Source organism: Ammodytes marinus (genome assembly GCF_949987685.1).
Source record: "Ammodytes marinus genome assembly, chromosome: 6".
NCBI classification, from domain to species: domain Eukaryota; kingdom Metazoa; phylum Chordata; class Actinopteri; order Uranoscopiformes; family Ammodytidae; genus Ammodytes; species Ammodytes marinus.
The window spans coordinates 670427-697926 of NC_137235.1; the positions used below are offsets into that span (position 1 = coordinate 670427).

General features: G+C 39.5%; 1 protein-coding gene across 1 annotated transcript in view; it reads left to right on the plus strand.

Moving 5' to 3' along the window:
• Nucleotides 1–16989, plus strand: part of acaa1 (acetyl-CoA acyltransferase 1) — a gene marked incomplete at its 3' end in the record, with an annotated part of 30820 nt that extends 13831 nt beyond the window's left edge. Inside the window, exons 10-15 of the mRNA XM_080029842.1 lie at nucleotides 4072–4223; nucleotides 5664–5779; nucleotides 14350–14363; nucleotides 14568–14680; nucleotides 15780–15907; nucleotides 16955–16989. Coding sequence (XP_079885968.1) covers nucleotides 4072–4223; nucleotides 5664–5779; nucleotides 14350–14363; nucleotides 14568–14680; nucleotides 15780–15907; nucleotides 16955–16989 — 558 coding nt within the window. The remainder of the gene's footprint in view (nucleotides 1–4071; nucleotides 4224–5663; nucleotides 5780–14349; nucleotides 14364–14567; nucleotides 14681–15779; nucleotides 15908–16954) is intronic.
• Between the last annotated feature and the right edge of the window lie 10511 nt (nucleotides 16990–27500).

A 27500-nucleotide genomic window follows, 5' to 3' on the forward strand; every position in this document is an offset into this window, starting at 1 on the left:
AAGTGTCTCTTTGCCCAGGGACACTTCGACATGTATACAAACATTCACTTTAGTTTTTTTTATGAGCAGGTATTCCCCGAATGGAAATTTTAGGGGAAAAACAACAAGGCGTTCTCCAGAATCTCTGAATCCACCTGCTAAGTTCACAAACAGTGTAATTAGGACAGCACGTCGCAGCAGTGAAATAACAGTCTGTCTAGGATGAGACTTGGCAAAGAAATATTAGTTGACACAATGCCATAACAGTTTATCAGGATTAACATAGTGAGACATAACAAACATACTTAGACGTGATCTTAGTCTCCAGTACATACTATCCTGACAGTTTTTTAAGTCGAGATTTATGGCAATATAATATACACTCAGCGGCCACTTTATTAGGTACACCTGTTCAATTGCTTGTAAAAACAAATAACTCGGGCGCCCTTAGCTCAGTTGGTAGGGCGTTCCCCCCCCATGGGCCTCGGCCAGCAGCGGACCCGGGTTCGATTCCAGCCCGTGGTCGTTCTCTATGTCACTCCCCTCTCTGCCCCATTTCAACTCTGTCTCTACACTATCAATAAAGCATAAAAATGCCCAAAAAATATCTAAAAAAATAAAAAATAGCTAATAAGCCAATCACATGGCAGCAACTCAGTGCATTTAGACATGTAGACGAGGTCAAGACAACAAGTGGATCGCGCCTTGTCCTTCCAGTAAAACAATGTTTTTGTCAGAATCAGTGAATATCTCCTCGTGATCCTCTACCTGTCTGTAATGTGTGTGCCCAGGGGCGCTGTACTATGGCTGACCCTGTGCTCTGACCCCCTCTGGAGTGTGTCTGTCTGTCTGTCTGTCTGTCTGTCTGTCTGTCTGTCTGTCTGTCTGTCTGTCTGTCTGTCTGTCTGTCTGTCTGTCTGTCTGTCTGTACTATGGCTGACCCTGCGCTCTGACCCCCTCTGGAGTGTGGGAACTTGAGAGGGGGAGATGAGGAAAGATACATTTTGTGTAAGCCTTGTGTAAATTGACTTGTAGGGTTGCTTAACTTAACTTAAGTCCTTTGTAAATATTGTGTATATGCTGTAGTCATGCTACATCGTAAAACTACTTTCGTTTTCATTTTTTTTAATCTCTTATCACAACTCATTTTAATATTTAATTAAAGTTAAGATAAATGTTTGGATAACAGTTATGTAACCACACAGTGAGGGAGTGTCCGAAATGCTGTGTGTGTGTATGAGAGAGAGAGCGAGAGACCGTGTGTGTGTGTGTGTGTGAGTGAGAGAGAGACTGTGTGTGTGTGTGTGAGAGGAGAGAGACGGTGTGTGTGTGTGTGTGTGTGTGTGTGTGTGTGTGTGTGTGTGATGGTGAGGGAGTGTCCCAGGTGTCTCTCTGCTATAAAGCATGTCCCCTTTCACACTGTCTTCACTCCATCACCTTCCAACACTGAGAGGAAACCTGAAGAGAGAAGGGCCGCTCTAGATCACCCAACAGGACAATTCTTTCAGCAGACAGGTAAAAGAAACCTTGTACCTATTCTGTAACCAGTTGCTCTTGGGTTACTTTAGTTGTACCCGTAGGGAAACTTGTTTTGCAGTTTAAAAGTGTGTTTCCGTTACACAATTTCAGACATCACAAAACAATTTAAAGTGCTCCAGTGCTAATCCCAATTAGGACACTTAGAACTGACCAGCATCATTAACATATAGTAAAAACCAGATAAAATGATCTATAGGCAAACTACATGGGGTCAAGTACATGCTCAGTTTTTCGTATTATTTCTGACCTTACCAATTTCTCAAAATGTTTCATTATAATTGATGTAAGAAGAGCCACTGGACTAAAATCATTAAGGGTTTTTGGTACGGGGACTACCACAGCATCCTTCCAGACTTTAGCTGTGTCTGCAAGGACTTATTAAAAATTTGATGAAATATGGAGCTCAGCTCTTTTGCACAGGATTTAAATACTGTAGGTGACGACATATGGTGAAACGTGAAAAATTTGAATATAGTGCAAAAGTTAATTTATTTCAGTAATTCAACTTAAAAGGTGAAAATAATATATTATATAGACTCATTACATGCAAAGTGAGATATTTCAAGCTTTTATTTGTTATCATTTTGATTATTATAGCTAATAGCTTATGAAAACCCCAAATTCAAAATCTCTGAAAATTATAATATTACATGAAATCAATAAAAAAGGGATTTTTAATACTCAAAATACATTTAAAAACTAGTTTAAAACACAAAACACGGACGCCACACTCTCACTGCCGGTTGCTGTGTGTGCATGCGCCCTGTGTGTGTGTGTGTGTGTGTGTGTGTGTGTGTGTGTGTGTGTGTGTGTGTGTGTGTGTGTGTGTGTGTGTGTGTGTGTGTGTGTGTGGGTGTGTGTGTGTGTGTGTGATTATAGACATACAAATAGTAAAATCCTCTACCTGTCAGTGCTGTGTGTGTGCTGAGAAACATCCAGTGTTTACAGAGCCTAACATCATTTAACCATGTCCTCATGATCCGCTCGCTGATGTTGACACAAAGTTATTTTGACAACAAGGCGTTCTCCAGAATCTCTGACTCCACCTGTTAAGTTCACAAGCAGTGTAATTAGGACAGCATGTCTCTGCAGTGAAATAACAGTTTGTCTAGGATGAAATTTGGCAATGAAATTCCAGTTGACAAAATGTTCAATTAAAATAATTAATTATTTAATGTTTGCAAACAGAGTTATTAAACAATCATCAATAGGATTGTAGTAATGACTGAAGAATGGCAGTCTTGCTTTAGTAATTATAGTAAACTGTGTCTGTCAAAATTTGCAGCTTCACAACAGTTTATCAGAGTTAACATAGTGAGTCATAACAAACATACTTAGACGTGATCTTAGTCTCCAGTAGCTACTATCTCAGTTATAAACAAACTTACTTTGTCTTACACAAAACTAAGGTCAGAACATCTTGACAGTTAGATCACTTGTATGGAGATTCACAATGTATGGCAATTTAATATATATTATTTATATATATACACATATACACAACATTAATTTCAATAACAAGCAATACACAGTTTTGATAGAAAGTTGATGTCAATAGTATCTTCAAATTAGAATTTTTACTGTAACCTTCGTCTAACTTATATTTACATATTTTCTGTTTTTCAGACTCAACAGAGTGAGTCGCAACCATGAAGGTGAGCCCTCTGTTTGACTGTTTGTTATTGTGACTGTTTCAGTGAGAGCTGCTCTACTGTGTATTAAATATGATATAACTGGAGATGAACTGTGTGTCTGTGGCTGATTGGATATAATCTACAGACAGTATGTTGAAACACAGACACACGCAGCTCAATATGCTGAAAGAGGATTATTATGAATGAGCTTTAAGGTGCACTATGCAACTTTGGGTGTGTCAGAGAAGTGAAACATTTTCTAAAGTTTATTCTCATAACTGAATAAACCAACTTCCCTCACAGGAAAATGTGATCCCTGGAACACTGTTTGGTTCCATGTTCCTGAAAGTAATTTACTTTAGCTGTATGATTATAGAATTATTCAATACTAAGAATTACATGTAGAGAAAATATGTTTAGTAAAATAACTGCAGACTCTGTGAATGTAAACAAATCCCCTCCTCTGAAACTACACAGTGACCCTTTAAAACTAAAGTAATAGCTAAGCATCTGCAAATGAGTTGAATTGTTGTAGACTTTAAGCAGTGAGTTATTAAAGGGTTGGTGTCATTCTAAAAATATATATTTATTGTCCTGCATTTTATGACATAAATACTATTGCTTATATACCCGCCACAACAAAATAACTTTAATGAAAAGTCATGCTTGCAGGAAAAACATTCAGCATTTTATTATTTATTTGAATATGGACATGGCAAGATTGCATCAAACCACTGTGTTTCAGTGACTCTACTTCAGAATGAGGCCGGTTTAACTGCTATAATGTACATCCCTATATCTATTTCATGTGCTATTGAGATATGTTTTTTTTTACTTGAGTGGTGCATGTGTTAAAGAAAAGAAATAAGTATAAGTATAATGTCTCACACCACTATGCTGTTTATTGTCCTGTGTGCAGGTGTCCATCCTGTGTTTCATGGCTGTGATGTTGGCCACTCTGTCTACTGCAGACAGTGTGGGAGCAGTAGACAATGTGGATGATGCAGTAGAACGTTGGGATGCCGCACAGCAGGCAAGACTTGAGACAATTGTCGACTTCTTTTTGGACCGGTGAGTTCATTTGTTTTTAGTTGTTAAAAATACAAAAAAGATTCCTTGATTTAAAAAAAAGGTGAACTCTAGAACTGAATGTGATTACAGGTCATTACAAATACCTCGTTTCCACCGAGTAGAGCTGGTCGGTTCGGAGCGGTTCTGTCCGGTTATTTTGGCTTTTCATTTGTAAAAAGTTGGGTAGGGTACGGATATAAGCGCACCTAACCGCTCTAAGCCGCTTCTATTTTCGGTACTTTTTCCGAGCCGCTCTGACCCGACCCGCTCTACTCGGTGGAAACGAGGCAAAAGTGTCACTAAAATCAACCAAAATAATAAATTCAAGTTTAACCATCATTGACATTTGCATCATTCGTAATTATGTTATTTGGGATATTGAATATGTAACAGTCTAACCCTCTGAGGTCTATTCACGCGCCGGCGCTTAATATTAATATTAATAAAGATATGCGTGCGCGCATATCTTTATTAATATCTTCCTGAAGATATGGCTGAAACAAAAAATGAAAACATCATCTCAAACTAGAGGTCCTCCTGTTTCCAGGGAATGTTCTTGTGATACTGTCAGTCCCTTACAGGCTTAGAAAACACTGCGAGAAGCAAGACCCAGAAGCTCCCCAGCTACCACTCAGCTTGTAAATAGTGCATAGAGTACATACATAGTGTGAAAGTAGTTTGTTATTATTGTTTTTATATTTACTTAATGGTTTGTTTGAAAAATGTTTTGTGATACTTCCTCTTTTATTAGTATACATCCCATGAATCATCATATGTGGTTCAAAGTCTTCATTCAGTCTAATTTCCTAATGTTCTTTGAAAGTAGAGACAACATTTCTACCAAAAAGTGTCTGGACCAAATTTTATATTAGTCATGTTTTGTGCACTCCCCTACTGTGTTTTGGAAAATTTCCACTGCATTTTTGAAGCTAAGGCTTAGGAGAAGCAACTTCAAGAGCCAAAACAATTCAACATGATGACTAAAGGTTCTTAGTAGACCTCAGAAAACAAAGGCCTAATGTGTTCTGAACATTTCCATATAAAACACTTTGGTATAATATATCTTCTTGCACATTTGAAATAGGTATTTATAGAAGTATGTAAAATCGGAGAAAATACCCCTAGACCTCAGAAGTATGACCTTGATGTATGCTTCAGGTTTTGTTAAAGGTTTTAGATTGAGATGTATGTTTGTGTTTTTGTCTTCTCCCGCCCTTTCTTTCTAACATCTGTACATGACCCAGCCTCACATTATTGGATGAGCTTTGGCTCAACACAGTTCACTGACTAATGTTCATCACAAAAAATCAACCCCCATCCATTAATCCATTTAGTATTGTTTTATATCCACATGTAAACATCTCCTTCCATCACACTCTGTATCAGTAATTGTACAATGACACACAGTATAATACTTTCTGTGCCTCTTCTCTTTGGCAGCATCGGCGTTGACCCGAGTGGCGGAACAAAACACAATCAGTTCAGTTTTGTTTCAACCATCCCAGTGAACCAGAACCTGAACAACCTTGAGCAGTTCTTTCAGGCGGACCACCTTGGTACATTAATGAAAACCATATTGAAGCCAAAGTCAGACAGACTGTACATAGGAACCCGTCTGGTTGCAGCCGCACCTATGATTGCTCATGCAGAGAGACGTGTCCTCATGAACATGGCTGGTTTGGCTAAATTGGCGACTGATACATTGGTTTTCTATTCTTACTTTTCCCCATGTGAACAGTGCACCACCCATGAGGAACGTAAAATCCTAGGTCTAATTAAAAGTGAAGGTATTGCTGTCTGTGAGCAGCGTGCCCTTGTGTTTACTAGAGTATATGATGTACATGGCAAGGTCTCGGTGCCACTGAATGTAAGAACTGAGGCTTTGAATCAGCTTGGAAATTCTGAATTTGGCTACGACAATATTTTCCGCTGTTATACGCCGCCAACAGGGGAGTTCAAATGCATCAAGTGCTTCGACAACAACAACAACAGAGCTGTGAATGAATGTCTTGAGAATGAGCAATAAATTAGTCTAAGTCAAAACAGAAGCCAGTGGATCAACCAGATTGCCAAAAGAACGGCATTTAAAAAAAAGATTTGATGCTTAACCTTTAGCTTTCTGCTTCTAACTACAAGCTGCTTATAGTGACACAGTAGAATCCTGAAGACTGACAGGAGTCTCAGTGTCTTAGTGTCTTAGTGTCTTAGTCAGCATGTTTTTTTACTGGGAGTTTTTTCTCAGCCGAGCTAAGGGTGTAAGGGCAGAGGGATAGATAGATAGATAGATAGATAGATAGATAGATAGATAGATAGATAGATAGATAGATAGATAGATAGATAGATAGATAGATAGATAGATAGATAGATAGATAGATAGATAGATAGATAGATAGATAGATAGATAGATAGATAGATAGATAGATAGATAGATAGATAGATAGATAGATAGATAGATAGATAGATAGATGGATAGATAGATAGATAGATAGATAGATAGATAGATAGATAGATAGATAGATAGATAGATAGATAGATAGATAGATAGATAGATAGATAGATAGATAGATAGATAGATAGATAGATAGATAGATAGATAGATAGATAAGGGCAGGGTCTCATACTGTATGGAATGTAAAGCCCACTGAGGCAAATGTCTTTTTTGTGATATTTGGCTATACAAATAAAACTGATCTGAAATATTGACAAAATGCCCCCCAAAAAATATCTGAATTTGCTCTGATATAAGAAACAGTATTTCCCAACATTTGTTAAAAATTGGAAATGATCTAAAATGCCCTGAAACATACACTATAGGTTAATAAGGCTTGTGGTAAAAAAAAAAAAAAGGTTAACATCCTACCCTGCTACATAATGCATTTGATATTGTATTAAATCATAGTTTTTCAAATTAAAGCTAAAATATTTGAGAGATCGCCAAAATAAAATGAGATTTGGTGGATTCTTCATCAAACTAATATAATGTGGATGTATGTTATTAACTCATGTCATGTAACTGATGGAATCGGACTGTTTCACAATGCCACTGTAAAACCTTGTGATGTATTGTTCTTTCTTAATAAAGCTTGGCTCTGCAATCTCATACTGATCTTTGTTTTTGTTTTTTTGTGAAGCTGTGTGTGTATGTGTGTGTGTGTGTGTGTGTGTGTGTGTGTGTGTGTGTGTGTGTGTGTGTGTGTGTGTGTGTGTGTGTGTGTGTGTGTGTGTGTGTGTGTGTGTGTGTGTGTGTGTGTGTGTGTGTGTGTGTGTGTGTGTGTGTGTGTGTGTGTGTGTGTGTGTGAGTAAAGCAAAATAGCCTTGTGTACAATTGACATTAACATAGTGAGACATAACAAACATACTTAGACGTGATCTTAGTCTCCAGTACATACTATCTCAGTTATAAACAAACTTACTTTCACTTTTAAATGGACTCCACTTATACAGCTCTTTTCCCTGGTTTTTCACAGACCCAAAGCGCTTTACATTGTTTTGTACACATTCACCCATTCACACACACATTCATACACCGATAGCAGCAGCAGCTACCACGCAGGGTGTAAGCTAACTATCAGGAGACATTTAGGGTTCAGTGTCTCTTTGCCCAGGGACACTTGGACATGTATACAAATATTCACTTTAGTTTTTTTATGAGCAGGTATTCCCCGAATGGATATTTTAGGGGAAAAACAACAAGGCGTTCTCCAGAATCTCTGACTCCACCTGCTAAGTTGACAAAGTGTAATTGAGTAACACGTCGCAGCAGTGAAATAACAGTTTGTCTAGTTAGGACGAGAGTTGGCAACGAAATACCAGTTGACAAAATGCCAGAACAGTTGGATTAACATAGTGAGACATAACAAACATATTTAGACGTGATCTAAGTCTCAAGTACATACTATCCTGACAGTTATTTAGGTCAAGATTTATGGCAATATAATATAGACTCACCGGCCACTTTATTAGGTAAACCTGTTCAATTGCTTGTAAAAACAAATAACTCGGGCGCCCTTAGCTCAGTTGGTAGGGCGTCCCCCCCCATGGGCCTCGGCCAGCAGCGGACCCGGGTTCGATTCCAGCCCGTGGTCGTTCTCTGCATGTCACTCCCCTCTCTGCCCCATTTCAACTCTGTCTCTACACTATCAATAAAGCATAAAAATGCAAAAAAAATATCAAAAAAAATTAAAAATAGCTAATAAGCCAATCACATGGCAGCAACTCAATGCATTTAGACATGTAGACGAGGTCAAGACAACAAGTGGATGGGCGCCTTGTCCTTCCAGTAAAACAATGTTTTTGTCAGAATCAGTGAATATCTCCTCGTGATCCTCTACCTGTCTGTACTGTGTGTGCCCAGGGGCGCTGTACTATGGCTGACCCTGTGCTCTGACCCCCTCTGGAGTGTGTCTGTCTGTCTGTCTGTCTGTCTGTCTGTCTGTCTGTCTGTCTGTCTGTCTGTCTGTCTGTCTGTCTGTCTGTCTGTATGTCTGTCTGTCTGTCTGTACTATGGCTGACCCCCTCTGGAGTGTGGGAACTTGAGAGGGGAGATGAGAAAAGATACATTTTGTGTAAGCCTTGTGTAAATTTACTTATAGGGTTGCTAAACTTAACTTAAGTCCTGTGTAAATGTTGTGTATATGCTGTATGTCATGCTACATCGTAAAACTACTTTCGTTTTCATTTTTTTTAATCTCTTATCACAACTCATTTTAATTTTTAATTAAAGTTAAGATAAATGTTTAGATAACAGTTATCTAACCTCACAGTGAGGGAGTGTCCGAGGTGGTGTGTGTGTGTGTGTGTGTGTGTGTGTGTGTGTGTGTGTGTGTGTGTGTGTGTGTGTGTGTGTGTGTGTGTGTGTGTGTGTGTGTGTGTGTGTGTGTGTGTGTGTGTGTGTGTGTGTGTGTGTGTGTGTGTGCGTGTGTGTGCGTGTGTGTGAGTGTGAGTGTGAGAATGAGAGAGAAACATAGAGAGGGAGAGAGACAGAGAGAGAGACATAGAGAGGGAGAGAGAGAGGGAGAGAGACAGAGAGAGAGACATAGAGAGGGAGAGAGAGAGGGAGAGAGACAGAGAGAGAGAGATGGTGAGGGAGTGTCCCAGGTGTCTCTCTGCTATAAAGCATGTCCCCTTTCACACTGTCTTCACTCCATCACCTTCCAACACTGAGAGGAAACCTGAAGAGAGAAGGACCGCTCTAGATCACCCAACAGGACAATTCTTTCAACAGACAGGTAAAAGAAATGCACTTTTTACCTAGGACAGCATTTGCGGCAGTGAAATAACAGTTTGTCTAGTTAGAATGAGAGTTGAAAATGAAATACCAGTTGACACAACGTTTAAGTAAAATAATTAAGATCTTTATTACTTGCAAACAGAGTGATTAAAACAATCAACAATGGGTCTGTACTAATGACTGAAGTCAGGCAGTCTTGCTTCAGCAGATATAGCAAACTGTATTAACACAAGAACATTTGCAATATGTAATAGAGTTTATCAGGATTAACATAGTGAGCCCCAACAAACATACTTAGACGTGATCTTAGTCTCCAGTAGCTACTATCTCAGTTATAAACAAACTTATTTTGTCTTACACAAGACTAAGGTCAGAACATATTGACAGTTAGATCACTTGTATGAAGATTCAATGTATGGCAATATTTTTAATTTCAATTAACTTTTATTTATCCTCGAGAGACCAATTGAGGGGTGACCCTCATTTTCAATGATGTCGAGTTCAAAACAAATTCAAAGGAAAATCAACAATACATAAACAATATTCAATGCAAATACATCAAATACACAACAACAGGTGAAGAGAAAAAACAATTGAAACATTTACACAGTGGTGAAGAGTGGCAGCAATTAAAATTAAATGGTTGAAAGTACAATATAGCCTAATTAAAACAGTTACAGGTAGAGCTAGGCAGATTTAAGATAGTTTGTTTAAATTGGTTAAAGGATATGAAGGTATTTAGTTTAATTTGTTGCTGTAAGTTGTTCCAGGAGTCAGGGGCACTGAAGCTAAAAGCTGTCTTTCCTAGCTCAGACCGGGCTTGTGGGACATAAAGCATAAGCATGTCAGTGGAGCGGGTCTGATAAAGCCCATCTGAAATTTGCAGCATTTCTGTTAAATAACGAGGAAGCTTCCCGGTCAAGGCTTTGTAAATAAAAATATGCCAATGTGCGTCACGTCTCTCTTTAAGGGAGGACCACCCAACCTTTTCATATAAAACACAAAGGTGTGTGTCATCATAAGCATCTCCTGTGATGAACCTTAAAGCAGAGTGAAAAACAGAGTCCAGGGGCCGTATTACAGAAACTTCCTAACTCACAATTCCTATCTTAACTGTATGGTTACCATGGTAATTAGAGTTAGGACCTGATTTAGGAAAATAGCCATTACAGATGAACAGTTCCTAAGTCAATGTTCCTATCTTAAGTCAAGATAGGAGAAGTGTATTACAGAAGCATCCTAACTGCCCAGAATCTTAAACAAAAAGTCTCCTAACTTTAGGATAACCCTTCAGCCAGCCTAACCTTTCAGTTAGACCCAGACTAACTGTGTTTTCTTTCATTAAACCAAGTCAATGGAGACACAGTGAATGTATTTACTGAAAGGCTATAGAATGACTTGAAATTACTCTTTAAAAAAAAAGAAAAAAAAATGTTGGAGACAAAACTTCCTTCACCCTCTCCACAGATGTCACCAACAGCTCAAACTTTGTCTTTTTTAAAGTCAAAGGCCTTTTCTGCTCCATAAAGCAAAGTTAGCTGTCAGCCTACACAATACTGTCAGGCTGGGCTGAGAGTCAGATGAGATAGAACCAGGGACGTTGGAAGTAGGGGTGAGGGGGGGTGCGGCCGCACCCCCCCTCACCCCTACTTCCAACGTCACCACCGCCTGCACCCCCTCTCCGCCCCCCTACACTTTGCCCTGTAAACAATCTCATAGACTAAGTCCTCTTTCCCATCTCCTGCTCCCTCACATCAACTTGACAGATCATAATCACTATAATATAGTTTATAGGCTATATACTATATAGGCTAGATTACATTTATATGCCCGTCGCATTTCTTCACCGTGCCCAGGACGAGATTACGGTTGTGCCCCGCCTTCCCATGCGCACTTCGGTACAGTCAGAGTGCTGAGGGGCGCGCACTAATGAGCATTAGGTTATCATTAAAAATCCAGTCTGCTAAACGCCCTACCACAGGGGGAGAGAGAAAGAGAGAGAAAGACGCGCTGACAGGATGCAACGTTCACCTGCGCACCTGCTCCTCCAAGGTGTGTGCCGGTATCTTGCCAAGTTACCGCTGATAAGAATTGTGTCCCCGCCGGCCGGTGAGCGCGCATGCATCAAGTAAAGGCGAACATATTAACACTTCATAAGGTCGTAAAAAAGTCGGGTCGTCTTATATTCGGGGTCTAGTATTCGGCGTCCAGTAATGGACTGCCCGTTACCAGAGCGGTCAGTCAGCTTCAGGGCCTGTGTCCAAGTTGTGTTTATTTGATTTTTTCGGGTGGAACCAACACTGGCTGTGCTCTCAGAAGCGGCCGGGGCATGCGTGTATGCAATGGGAGAGCCGCTTTGTGTGGAGAGAAAAAAGAGACACGGGAAATCGCCAAAGCCAATGCAAAGCCTTGAGTCATTATGTTGCGAGTCAACGTATCAGAGGCAGGAATCGGCTGTGCGATGGGCTTTTACTGTGGCTTGCACTGCTGAGGAGAGATTGCCACCTGCGCTGTCCTTTTACGCACCGCCAGGGCCGCCGTAATGTTTAGATTTCATCATTTGCTTCAATGCCCTTATGATAATAAGAATGAGAGGCTTCATTAAAACGCTGTCCATGCGCTGTCTATGCGGTCGTTGTGATTGTAACTTTGTCGGCTGTAAACTGAAACTAACGGAGATCGCGGAAGCCTTCCCCTCGACAACTGTAACGTGCACTGCCCCGGTTATCATTCACCGATCACAGCGGGGCTCAAGAATACAAATGTAGGCTATGCAGAAAAGGAACAAATTGGTGAATAAAAATTCACCAGAATGCAGGAAATTAAGCATTTAATTCTCAAAAAATTCCCCCAGACCCCCACTTATAAATTGTCACAACCCAATGTTTAATCAAAACCTAGGTCCTTCAAATTCAGGATTAAAAAAAAAAAAAGGCTATAAGGATACTTTGGAAAATTCTTAAATGTTATTTGTTTTTATAGTTTGTTTTAATAGCTTAATTCTAATCAAATTAATTTAAATATAATTAGGCTATTTTATCATGGTTATAGATTTCTAATTTTACCAGCAGCCTACTGCTTTGTGTGATAGCGCTGCACCTCGGCCAATTTACAGCACCCCCCCTTAGAAAGTTAGTTAGGATTTGCTTCTGTGATACCAAATCAGATCAATTCTATCTTAGACTCTCCTATCTTAAGTTAGGACTTAAGATAGGAAGTGTCTGTAATATGGCCCCTGGAGTATACTTACTGTATACATCCCTCTATGGCATGACTTTCTATTTTTTGGGGAAAAAAATATTTCACCCCACTTTGTGGGAGCTTGGGTGTCCCTGTTGTTATAGCCATCAGCAAATCTGAACTCCCCTCCACCCCCCCACTCAGATTTGTGTTTGTTGCCTCAGAGCAACACTGTGCTATGAGGGTACGAAATCACCAAGGTTTGCTATAATACACAGGATAATTAGAATATAGAAAAACAAGCCAAATGAGCATCAAAATAGTGTGTGTGTGTGTGTGTCTGTGTGTGTGTGTGTGTGGGGGGGGGGCTGGGTGAGTCGGTGTTTGTGTTGTGAGTGTGTGTGTGTGTGTGTGTGTGTGTGTGTGTGTGTGTGTGTGTGTGTGTGTTGTGAGGGGGTCATCCCTATGCTCCCACAGAAATTGGCTATTAGGTTCCGGCATCACAGCTGGGTGGTCAGGGTTAGGGTAAGGGGACAGGGATAGGTAAGAATAGGAGTGACACACACACACACACACACACACACACACACACACACACACACACACACACACACACACACACACACACACACACACACACACACACACACACACACACACAAATACTATACTCTATTATGTAGTTAGATTACTTAGACATGTGGGACCATCAGGCTGTGGGAACATAGACACACTCCTGAAGAAGAAGATTTTTTTTTTTGTTGCTTTATTTATAGTGCATAGAGACAGAGATGAAACGTGTCAGAGAGGGGAGTGACATGCAGAGAACGACACTGAGCCTCTATTGGGGGGGTCTCTAACCACTATACCACGAGTGAGTGTGTGAGTGAGTGAGTGAGTGAGTGAGTGAGTGAGTGAGTGAGTGAGTGAGTGAGTGAGTGAGTGAGTGAGTGTGTGTGTGTGTGTGTGTGTGTGTGTGTGTGTGGACATCATGTTAGCATGTTTCTTATTCAGTGTGGAACCTCAGGAAGTAGTTGCGTGTTGATTTGAAATAAAGGTAAACATCACATTTATGGCACTTGGCTTTTGTTGTGTCTGTGCACCCTGGCACCTCGCATATTCCCTTCTTATCATGTTCCTTACACCCATACAATGTTTTTGTGTCCACTTTCTGTAAATTTGAGTAAATAGTAAGTATAAAACATTGATTATCATCAGAATTATGTATGAGAGCACATGACTTCACTTAGTGATATTGCTGAACAAAAGTTGTCTAACTGCATATTGTTGCCCTCAGGCAACGAACAGAAAAACACAGCTTTAGCATATAAATAAAAATAAAATTAGTCTTTAAACAATCAAACATATGTCTTTACATACTTATGCACATGCATAATTATAAAATAATTGCAATCTAAAGACATTTAGCAGTGATATTCATCTTGCCAAGTTGAGGCGCTGTGTCCCATGCAACTTCGGTTCCTAGAAGACTGATATTATAAATAAGTTTTGGGTTTTTTTCAATTGAAGGGCCTGTGTGATGAATAAAATAGTGGTTTGTTGCCTGAGGGCAATGCCATGCCATAGAGGGATATATACACACACAACATTAATTTCCATAAAAAGCATTACACTGTTCTGATAGAAAGTTGATGTCAAAAAAAATTGTCATTATTACTTTGTCTAACTTATTTTTCTGTATTTTCTGTTTTTCAGACTCAACAGACCCGGTGAGAATCAACCATGAAGGTAAGACTCTGACTGACTCTATGAACCTTGAAGACTTTATGTCTGTTACTTTTAACCGCACACATAACTGTTCTAAAGGGATAGTCCAGTATTTTAGAAGTGTGGTTGTATGAGATGTTTCTGCATAGTTAGTGTTACCTTATGGAGATGGCCATCAGGGTGTTTGATGTTCAACCTGTTTTCAGATGTCTGTGTGCTGGATGGCTGTGATGCTGGTTCTCTTCCTGTGGACTCCAGACACCGTGGACTCTGTGACCCTGCAAACACTCGCCAGTATTGAGGGAATCATGAGAAACGTGTAAGTCGACTTCTGCTTCTCTCACTGAATACTGCCTTGTGAGAGAAGAAATTCAGTCTTACCAGTGAATACAGTGAATATAGTAGATCCCAGCAATGGGTTTTAAGAGTCAACAGGAGAAAAAAAATGGTACTTAATATGCAGTTCAGCATCCACTCTAGTATCCTATAATGAGACATAAACTAGCCAACCATACACTAAAGAGCTTTAAGTCTGAGCTGATGAATATTAGGAATTTGTCATTCATAAAATGTCATTTATTAAACAACAAAAAACACTCAAGTTATCATAAAGCATTGCATAGCAAACTGCAGACATAGAAAGGCCAGAGGATGTGACTCCTTTCACAAACATGTCAATACACAAAAGCAGTTTGCTGTGAAAATTAATGAAAAGATTGATCAATTTCCAAAATAGTGCAACTAACTAATTGATTTTAACATACTCCTCTGTCCCAGCATTGGGGTCGGTGCGGCTTGTCTCAACAGGATCAGATGATAAATAATCTTTAACTAAGAATTAAATACATATGCTTAAAGGTGAAGTAAGCGGTTTATTTGTGTTGATATATGTGTTATATCACTCCATATTCCTATAGCAATCACTTCAACAGAGTGCGGACGTCATATCACAGGTCTCCAAGTCATTCTGATTTGCAGTAGTAGCCCAATTAAAATGTTGTAGTATCCCGATTTTTTTTATACAATCAGAAGAGAGAACGCTACAAACCGACACTCATCTCACTCATATATACTATATACACTCCATGGTCTCACTGCCGGTGCACGCCAGAGCAACAGATGGGTGAATGTTTATGCGCCTACAATGGCGGAGCAGGTAAAAATCCTTCCCAATTTCTGTTTTGATGGTTTTTATCATGTTTTATCACACTTATGGATCTGAGATGATGCTAGATAACTCGCTGCTTGAAGACCGCAGTGCATTAATGTGGTGACGTAGGGACGAGCGAGGGGACTGCTAACTGCAGTAACAGACAGGAAGTTAGCTAAACTGACCATTCCGCTTACTGAACCTTTATCATAAAGAAAGCTACTACTAGATTTTATATATCTGATATTTAGTTTTTTCTTTGTTTTAGGTATGGACCAACACCAATAAAAATGTTCAGTGTGGCTGCCTGCATCCCAGACAATGGACAACTGGATAACAGAGCTATACAGGACATTAACAGCCTCTATCCAGAAGACAGAGGGTGGGTGGTGGAAGGTAGACCCAATATTAATGGTCATGCTGAGTTGAATGTTCTAATGGGGTTGAGAAGATGTCCTGAAGATCATTTTTTGTTTTTCTACGTGTATGCGTCCCCATGTGCTGAACAATGTGCAGTTCAAAATGGTCGGAGGTCAATTCTTGAACTGGTAAAACAAATAAGAAATAGGGGGGAAAATTACGCTTTTGTGTTTTCTGTATTATGGGAAGGAAATACTCGAACCCAGGTGGAAACCGCCCTCAAGAACCTCGCAAGAAGTATTGCTAGACAAAAAATCTTCCGTTGTTTTCGTGGAGTTTGCACCCCCTGCTTCACATTTGGAGAGAAACCCGTTGCAGAAGCCTGTCTTACTCCTCAGTTTGGTTCCAACAACAATCAGGGCAGGTAATATGGCAAGAATGTCAGACAGAGTAAATAGTAGAAAAGTCTTGGGACTGCTGTAAGTCTTATGAATCTGCAGGGACAAAATTAATATATTTGCATTTCCTTTAAAGCCCCTAACTAACTGTAAACCAAAATCCACTAAACCCTTCTATCTATGTAATGTGGGGAGTTAGTTGCACGATCGTTAGTTGTGAGTGTGGGTGTGTGTGTGTGTGTGTGTGTGAGAGAGAGAGTTAGTTTCATGATAGTAAAGCATCTGAAAGAGTTATAGGCGTATTTTTCAATCCACATTAAAGATATTGTCATTACAGTTTGATAAACTTTAGAGAAAATTCCGTTTAGGCTTGGGCGGGCTATGTTCTGGTTCATATGACATAATAAGTATTTTAAACCAATCACTGAACGTTCTATTAAAACAATGACTGTTGCCATGGAGACAGTTAAATACGGCCACGCCCACACAGTCCTGTAGACAGTGCAAAAGCTGTTTTTTTTTAATTAAGTTTTATAATATGTATAAACATTTATTTTTAATCAGATTTTTGCAAAAGCTTAAGACACCCAACTTTGATATCATATATTATTTTAACGATTACCAATGTCGCTGTTATTAGTTTAATAATTTGATCCAATTTATAATATTGTTATTTTCCCTGTAGATCTGTTAGAACTGGAACCCACATCAGTCCCTTGAACCCTCTGTCACTGAGATTTAAAAATGCTTCACGCTTAAAATGCAATATTTCCTTTTGCTTCAACAAGTTTGTATCTACAGCATTATGTTTTATTTACATTACATTGTATTTAGCTGACGCTTTTATCCAAAGAAACTTCCATTAACTATTTACTATTGAACCATCAACATGTGGTTCATAACAGACTGCAGACACTGAACAACATCTAGTATGTGAAGGAGTTTGTTCTGCTCCAAAATGGGGTTTATTAGAATTGTACAATGCCATAAGGTCTAAGGCCAACTTTGACACACACAGACTCACCTACACACACACACACACACACACACACACACACACACACACACACACACACACACACACACACACACACACACACACACACACACACACACACTGTCTCTCTCAAACACATACACACACACATTCCAAAATGGGGTTTATTTCAAATTGAATAATGCCAGAAGATAAATATGATTGTTTCCCCTATGTACTCGCCTCTGATGTTCTCCTTTCCCACTGTCAAAATAACTTGGAAATTATCAAAAACTAATGCCAAAGTTGACTGTTCTGTTGTGTATGTTCCCCCAGTGTTTACAGCATTAACACCAATGTACTCTGTGATCCTCTGAGTGTCTTTTCTTAATGATTAAAGCTTGGCTAAGCATCACACACTGTGTCTCTGTCTGATTTCTGGAATCCTTGCGTAACATTTCTATTATGATTTCGACCAGCTGTTGTCATTGAAATGTCAACATGTGTATGTACTGCAGCTGAGATTAGGCAACAAAGACACAATACAGCCCTATAGAAAAAATGAAGAGACCAGTCTGGATTTTTCTTCAATCTTCATCTCTACAGTACTTATTGAAAATGCTCTAAATGACAAGATTTTTAATCTGAATTTGGTAGAAATGTTGTCAGTAGTTGATATTATAAAACCAAAATGTTCATTCTACTCAAACATATGCCTCTAAAGAGTAAAACGAGAGACACTGAACATTTGGAGTGGTCTCTTAATTTTTTCCAGAGCTGTATCTTGTAACTCAAATTGTTTGTTATGTATTCATATTAAATCGGTTTTCTTAAATCTGAAAGTTTAAACATACACAACAACTTTCTATCATTTAAAGGTGCAGTCAGTGATTCTGGAGAACGCTTGTTGTCGAAATCACTTTTTGTTAAAATCAGTGAATATCTCCTCATGATCCACTACCTGTCTGTACAGTGTGAGTGACTATGTGCTGAAAAAAAATCCAGTTAAGTGTTAATACACAGCCTAGGCTTTGTAATTGGGCATGTTGCTAGGCACGGCGGCCTCTTTTGTTTACATGCAAATTAACAGCAGCATACCCCAGCTTCAATTCTTGCTAATCAAACTCTACATCAGCCGTCACCGTTTCTGAGGAGAAGCAAGAAGCCAGGGGCGTAAAGAACACACACACACACAACCACACACAACCACACACACACACACACACACACACACACACACACACACACACACACACACACACACACACACACACACACACAAGCAGACACACACACACACACACAGTCAAACACACAAACAGTCAAACACACACACAGTCCAACACACGCACACGCACACACACAATATGCATGATAAGGGGTATATGTGAGAGTGATTGTGGTCAATGAAGCCTGCATGTCAGAATTTAGAGATTACCCAGATAACCGTATACAAGATATGAATTAACACCCACACACACACACACACACACGCACACACACTCTCACACACACACACACACACACACACACACACACTCTCTCTCTCTCTCTCTTACACCTAAACATTAATTTTAGATTTCAGTAAACCAGTTAAAATGCTGTAATTTTGTTACAATAAGTTTCATTAACTTTACTAAGTTACATTTCTGATTCAGTACAAACTATATATTAAATTAAACCAAAATCAATTAATTTTTTCTTTAATCACAAGACAAAACTTAACTAAATGTAGGTCATACAATAATATTCTTTTGTTTTGTGCATTTTAAGAACAAGTGTCTAAATATAATTTAATTTGCAAAGATCAAAGCCGTAAAGTTGCAGAAAATTATAATATTTGTGGACTCAAAATATTAGATTGTTAAAGATTAAAGATGCTTAAAATCATACAAATTATAAATCAAAACAGTGAAAACTGGGCTCCAGGTTTTGTCTTTAATTTTAAGCCTTTATTGTAAGATATAAGAGAGACAATTCATCATTTAAAATAAGCAATCATATAATATTGCAGCAATAACACAGCTAGATACAACAATTATAGATGTGTTGAAAAAAAATCCCCTCACAAAAGAAATCACATTATCGTGAGATTTTAAAGCAAAACATGAATGCACATTTTTTTTTTGTAAATTATAATAAAACAAGATTTAAAAAAAGTAGAAAATCACATAATAGACCAGACCCACCCTATGTGACGGGGTGCAAAAATAAGAAAACAAAGTCTGGCCCGTGGTTGTTCTCTGCATGTCATTCCCCTCTCTGCCCCATTTCACCTCTGTCTCCACAAACTGTCTAATTAAAAGCATAAAAATGCTGGAAAATTATCTTTAAAAAAAATCCAGCGATACAAAATCAACAGATTTATATTCTTTGACTCTCAAATGAAGATGTTTGGGGTACAGGTGTAGCTATGTAATATAGTTCTTTACAAAGTGGTTGAACCAGGACTACACATTTCATGAGGCAATAAGGCACACAACAATCAGGCAACTGAAGTAATACAAAAATAAAATGGATTAAAATACTCAATAATATATGATTCAAATAAACAATGGTAATATTTTCTGATGTGAGAATAACCTTCATCACTGCCTGACTGTCTGTCTGTCTGTCTCAAGGACCACGGGTTAGAATCCAGCCCGGGTCGTTCTCTGCATGTCATCCCCCTCTCTGACAAATTTCATCTCTGTCTCTACACACTGTCTAATAAAAAGCATAACAATGCTGAGAAATTATCTTAAAAATAAGCAAAAAACTATATACATATTTTTTTTTGCCAGAAATAGAGCCATATCAACAAACTCATATACATGGTTGAAAGAGGACAAAAATAATTCATGAGGCAATCAGCCACATGAAAATCAAGCAACTGAAATAATACAAAAATAAAATGTATTGAAATACTCCATAATATATGATTAAAATAAACAATGGTAATATTTTTTGATGTGAGGATAACCTTCATCACTGCCTGACTGTCTGTCTCACGGACCACGGGTTAGAATCCAGCCCGGGTCGTTCTCTGCATGTCATCCCCTCTCTGCCCCATTTCATCTCTGTCTCTACACACTGTCTAATGAAAAGCATAAAAATGCCGAAAAACTATCTTAAAAAAATATGTACACCAACAAACTAGTACAGAATTATATACGATAATTAAACCCACTTCCATGTTTTAATCATTTGCATCATTACAGTTCTTTTTTTAACACTCTCCCCCCACACCCAATTTCTTTGCATTTCCCTTCTATTAAGATCCAGAATTATATGACTGAATCAAACATACATTTCAATGGTTCCTCTAACAAAATTAAAATATTTACAAAGAAAAAAAGTAAAGCTTAAAGGTATAATATTATTACAGTAAATGTAATATTTAAACCAAAGTAACATAAAGCATAAAACATGCTTACAACATATTCCCACTTCTAATATACACATTAAAGGTGCACTAGGCAGTTTCAGAGGAGGGGGATTTGTTTACATTCACAGAGCCTGCAGTTAATTTACAAAAACATATTTTCTCTACATGTAATTCTTAGTATTGAATAATTCCATCATTCTAAATCAAAAACAATCTTATGTTGAGGTAATTGGAACATTACGTAAGACTGGAATATGTTTATGAACCAAACTGTGGGCCCTGCTGCTGTAAACGACAAACACAAACAGTGTTCTTGTGACCCAATTTTCTTGTGAGTATACTTTGTTTATTCAGTTATAAGAATTTAGCATAGAAAATGTTCACCTCTTTCCGACACACCAAAAGTTACATAGTGCACTTTTAAATGGTTTCTAGATTCCCTCATCAACACCCAGTTTGTCGTCCAAGGGTACAATATATTCCTACGTTAAAGGTGCAGTGTGTAATATGACATCATCAAGAAAGTTCTACAAAGTTCTAGAATGCAACGCTCCCTGGGTAACCCCAACCCTTTAGAATAATAACAGAAGCTACAGTGGCCTTCAAGGACAAGCACAATTCTACATTTTAAACAATGCACCTGATGACATTCCAACTATGACACTTTCAAGATGGCGGCACTAGGCCTTGGTCCAAAAGAAATGTGGACATATATGAGACCCTTTCTAAGGGAAATAATAATAATAAAAAAAAAAATCAGCTATTATGCACTAAATTAAATGTACTTATGGATATTATAATTACTTTCTTCAAAATCTGCTAGGAAAACCCAAAATTCTACACACTGCAGGTTTAAGCCTTATTCTGATCAAACCACTCATTTTAGGTGCGTTAGATTTGTTCCAGTTAAAAGCTAATAATTTCAGGGGCGCTCGTGGTGTAGTGGTTAGAAACAGTAGACCACGGGTTAGAATCCAGCCCGGGTCGTTCTCTGCATGTCATCCCCCTCTCTGACACATTTCATCTCTGTCTCTACAAACTGTCTAATAAAAAGCATAAAAATGCTGAAAAATTATCTTAAAAAAATAAGCAAAAAACTACATAGGCTACATCATTTTTTTTTTTGCCAGAAATAGAGCCATATCAACAAACTCATATACATGGTTGAAAGAGGACTAAAACATGTCATTAGGCAATGAGGCACATAACAATCAAGCAACTAAAATAATAGAAAAATAAAATGGATTAAAATACTCAATAATATATGATTAAAAAAAACAATGTTAAAATGTTTTGATGTGAGAATAACCTTCATCACTGCCTGACTGTCTGTCTCATGGACCACGGGTTAGAATCCAGCCCGGGTCATTCTCTGCATGTCATCCCCCTCTCTGCCCCATTTCATCTCTGTCTCTACACAATGTCTAACAAAAAGAATAAAAATGCCGAAAAACTATCTTAAAAAAATATGTACACCAACAAACTTGTTGGTGTACATATTTTCTGAAATTTTCTGAAACTTTTTTTCTGCTGGCCCCCTCTGCAACAGTTCAAGGCTGACTTCTGCTACAGCCAAGTCTCCCCAAAACTTTTAAAAATAACTGCGCTGTTCGCCATCTACATAAGTAACACACTAACTATTATAGTACCTCATACAACCTCATACAACCCCACTTCAACAGCACTGAACGACCCCTTTAAGCCTCTACTCACTTGGTTTTATACAGGTCGCAATTGCCGCAGTCACACAGAGAACCACCAGCAGAATACTGACCACTACACATCTCACTTTGTAGAACGTGGAGTAGAACCCAAAGGGATCTCTGTACATCAGGAGAGTTTTGGCTGTTGACCGACACTGCCAGTATTTCCTAACTGCTGCACACCAATACTCCCCTGTGTCCTCCAGTGAGACATTGAAGATAGTAACCGACCTGCGAGAGGTAATTATTCTGTTCCTATCAAACTTATCTTGATAAACGACTCTGCCTTGTGTTTGTTTAGACTTCATGAACCAACGGAATCTCCCTCCTTCACTCACATCTCCGATACATCTGATAGTGACATTTTCTCCTCCTGAGAAGAGCTCTACATCAGGGGGGCCAAATTTGGGGCACACATACAGATACAAATTATTCCAACTGTGATAGCTTAGACAGCGGTACCGACCTGAGTCATTTAATGCTAACGATGAAAACACCAGTGACTCGTTTTTGAAACGTTTTGGTCTTTGGTAACTTCCTCTATACTTCTTCCAACGTGGCTCGTCATCACCGGAGCCATCGCACTGCAACACGGCCGTCTCTCCCACCGAGCGGTAGATTGTCTCATCTGGTATGTATACATCTACAGGGCTACTGCTGACACAATGCTGTTGGTTCATCACAAGACAAGTGAAGTTCCCTTCGACTGCTGTGGTGATGTTGGACTGACGAGGACCTGATGCATTTATCACCACCTGAAATCCTCCTTTAACAATGTCCGTCACCGATGTCAAACCGTCCTTAAAAACTCTCGTCCATAATGTCTCTGACCCAGAGTCTCTATCATAGTATTCATCAGTCATGAGCCACTGGATTTCCAGACCGTCAGCCGCGTCCTCACATGGCAGGTCCACTGTGTCTCCACCTCCCAGTTGGAAAAGTTTTCTCTCATCTGTCCTACTACAAATAATAATACTGGTGTTTCTCTCCAATATCACAGTGCCTTCGGTCCAACACTCCTCTTGGTACAGACCTGAGTCTGAATGGGTCAGATTGTTGATAATGTAATGAGGAACGTTGTCCCACTTAGTGATGTAAACTGTCAGTCGTTGTTTCAAGCCGTCCGGTAGTGTAGAGTTCTCAGACGAGGAGTCAGAGGTGTTCCATAGGACAAGCTTCTCCTCTCCAACAGACCTGGAGAACAGGCAGTAGGAGTTGACGTTGTAATAGAAGAAGAAATCAGGTTTGAAGGTGTAAGAGTCTCCTTTCTCTCGGATTCTGATCTTTTCTTCTGAGTGAATGTTGCTGATGAAAGCAAACAGCAGTAAGGCGAGGTGTGCGACTGAAGCCATTCTGCTCCGAGGTCTCAGTGTGACTGTCACTCAAACACTGACGCCAACAGCTCCGTGTCAACGCTCTTCAGCAGCTTCTGAGAACCGCAGGTCTCTACGTCTTAGCGAACCTGTAGGTTCATAAAAATATGCACATTTCTATCTCCTTTGATGTCATATAACAATAACAGTTTGTGAAGAGAGAGACAGACAGACACACACACACACACACAGACAGACAGACAGACACACACGCACACACACAGGCACACACACACATACACACACACACACACACACACACACACACACACAGACAGACACACACGCAGACAGACACGGACACACAGACAGACACACACAGACAGACAGACAGACACACACGCACACACACAGGAACACACACACATACACACACACAGATAGACACATAGGCAGACAGACACACACACACACACACACACACACAAACAAACTCAATACTATGCACATTTCTATCTCCTTTGATGTCATATAACAATAAGAGTTTGTGTTTAAAATGATCAAGTTATTAACCAGTTGAACTGAACACTTACCCCACCACAGCGTATCTCTGTCCGTTGACGAGCAGGAACTCAGCGGGCTTCCTCTCCTCTTGACCTGAACAAAGTTAGGTAAGTTAAAGGTGCAGTGTGTAATATGACATCATCAAGAAAGTTCTACAAAGTTCTAGAATGCAACGCTCCCTGGGTAACCCCAACCCTTTAGAATAATAACAGAAGTTACAGTGGCCTTCAAGGACAAGAACAATTCTACATTTTAAACAATGCACCTGATGACATTCCAACTATGACACTTTCAAGATGGCGGCACTAGGCCTTGGTCCAAAATATGCAGAAATATGGACATATATGAGACCCTTTGTAAGGGAAAAATAAATAATTCAAAACGTTTTTTTCAGCTATTATGCACTAAATTAAATGTACTTATGGACATTATAATTGCTTTCTACAAAATCTGCTAGGAAATAAAACCCAAAATTCTACACACTGCAGGTTTAAGTCTTGTATTTGTATCAATTACACACACATGCAAGGTGAGTCACACACATGGCAATCCAAATTAAATTCAGCTCACCCCTCCTACATTTCTAACACACACACACAGACAGACACACACGCACACATACACACACACACACAGATAGACACATAGGCAGACAGACACAGAAACAGACACACACACACACACACACAGGCACACACACACACACACAGATAGACACACACGCAGACAGACACGGACACACAGACAGACACACACACAGACAGACAGACACACACGCACACAGACAGGCACACACAAACAAACTGAATATTATGCACATTTCTATCTCCTTTGATGTCATATAACAATAAGGAAACACGTTAAGTACTATGGCTTCGAATAACACATACACACGCACACACACACACGGACACACACACATACACACACGGACACACAGTAACACACACACACACACACACACACACACACACACACACACACACACACACACACACACACTTATTATGCATGATAAAGCGTATATGTGAGAGTGCTTGTGGTCAATGAAGCCTGCATGTCAGAATTTAGAGATTACCCAGATAACCTGATACATGATGTGAATTAACACCCACACACACACACACACACACACACACACACACACACACACACACACACACACTCACTCACTCACTCACTCACATACTCACACTCACACTCTCAGACACACTCACACACACACACACACACACACACACACACACACACACTCACTCACTCACTCACTCACTCACTCACTCTCACACTCACTCTCACACTCACACATACACTCTCTCTCTCTCTCTGACACATTAGCTGTCACCATTTCTGAGAAGAAGCAAGAAGCCAGGGGCGTAAACAATACACACACACACACACAACCACACACACACACACAACAACACACACACACACACAACCACACACACACACACACACACACACACACTTAATATGAATGATAAAGCGCATATGTGAGAGTGCTTGTGGTCAATGAAGCCTGCATGTCAGAATTTAGAGATTACCCAGATAACCTGATACATTATATGAATTAACGCCCACGCACACACACACACACACACACACACACACACACACACACACACACACACACACACACACACACACACACACACACACACACACACACACACACACACACACACACAACACACACACACACACACACACACACACACACACACACACACACACACACACACACACACACACACAACCACACACACTTAATATGCATGATGAAGCGTATATGTGAGAGTGCTTGTGGTCAATGAAGCCTGCATGTCAGAATTTAGAGATTACCCAGATAACCGTATACAAGATATGAATTAACACCCACACACGCACACACACTCTCTCTCTCTCTCTCTCTCTCTCTCTCTCTCTCTCTCTCTCTCTCTCTCTCTCTCTCTCTCACACACACACACACACACCCACACACACACACACACACACACACTCTCTCTCTCTCTCTCTCTCTCTCTCTCTCTCTCTCTCTCACACACACACACACACTCTCTCTCTCTCTCTCTCTCACACACACACACACACTCTCTCTCTCTCTCTCTTACACCTAAGCATTCATTTGAACTTTTCAGTAAACCAGTTAAAATGCTGTAATTTTGTTACAAGAAGTTTCATCAACTTTACTAAGTTACATTTCTGATTCAGTACAAACTATATATTAAATTAAACCAAAATCTATTCATTTTTTCTTTAATCACAAGACAAAACTTAACTAAATGTAGGTCATACAATAATATTATTTTGTGTTGTGCATTTTAAGAACAAGTGTCTGAATATAATTTAATTTGTAAAGATCAAAGCCGTTTATGATTAAAATAAACAATGGTAATATTTTTAGATGTGAGAATAACCTTCATCACTGCCTCTCATTTTTAAGATGACATTTGAACATGTGCATATTAAAGGTATAGTTCAGTATTTTTGAAGTGTGGTGGTATGCTGTACTTATGCATAGTTATTCTCTTACCTTATGGAGATGGTGATCAGTGCAGTCACTATAAGGAGTTTGGGGGAGACGTGGCTGTAGCAGAAGTCAGCATGCAGAGGGGGCCAGAGAAAAAACAGCTGCACGAGTTGACGCAGTAATACATGGGCGAACTACGCTTGAAAAAAAGTCCAAAAATAAGCCATTCTGCTCCGAGGTCTCAGTGTGACTGTCACTCAAACACTGACGCCAACAGCTCCGTGTCAACGCTCTTCAGCAGCTTCTGAGAACCGCAGGTCTCTACGTCATGGAAAACTTTCAAGCACGAGGCTCCTTATCAAGTCATCTTGTGCCCTTTACAGAGAATTTCAGCAGAATTTAGAGATTACCCAGATAACCTAATACATGATATGAATTAACGCCCACACACACTCACACACACACACACACACAGACACACACACACAGACACACACAGACACACACACACACACACACACAGACACACACACTCACTCACTCACTCACTCACTCACTGACAGACAGACAGACAGACAGACAGACAGACAGACAGACAGACAGACAGACAGACAGACAGACAGACAGACAGACAGACAGACAGACAGACAGACAGACAGACAGACAGACAGACACACTCCAGAGGGGGTCCTAACACAGGGTCAGCCATAGTACAGCGCACCTGGAGCAGTTTGGGGTTAAGTGTCTTGCTCAAGGACACAAACCTCACCTGTCCAGTGTAAAACAATCCAGTGTTAATACACAGCCTAGGCTCTGTAAATAGACACATTGCTAG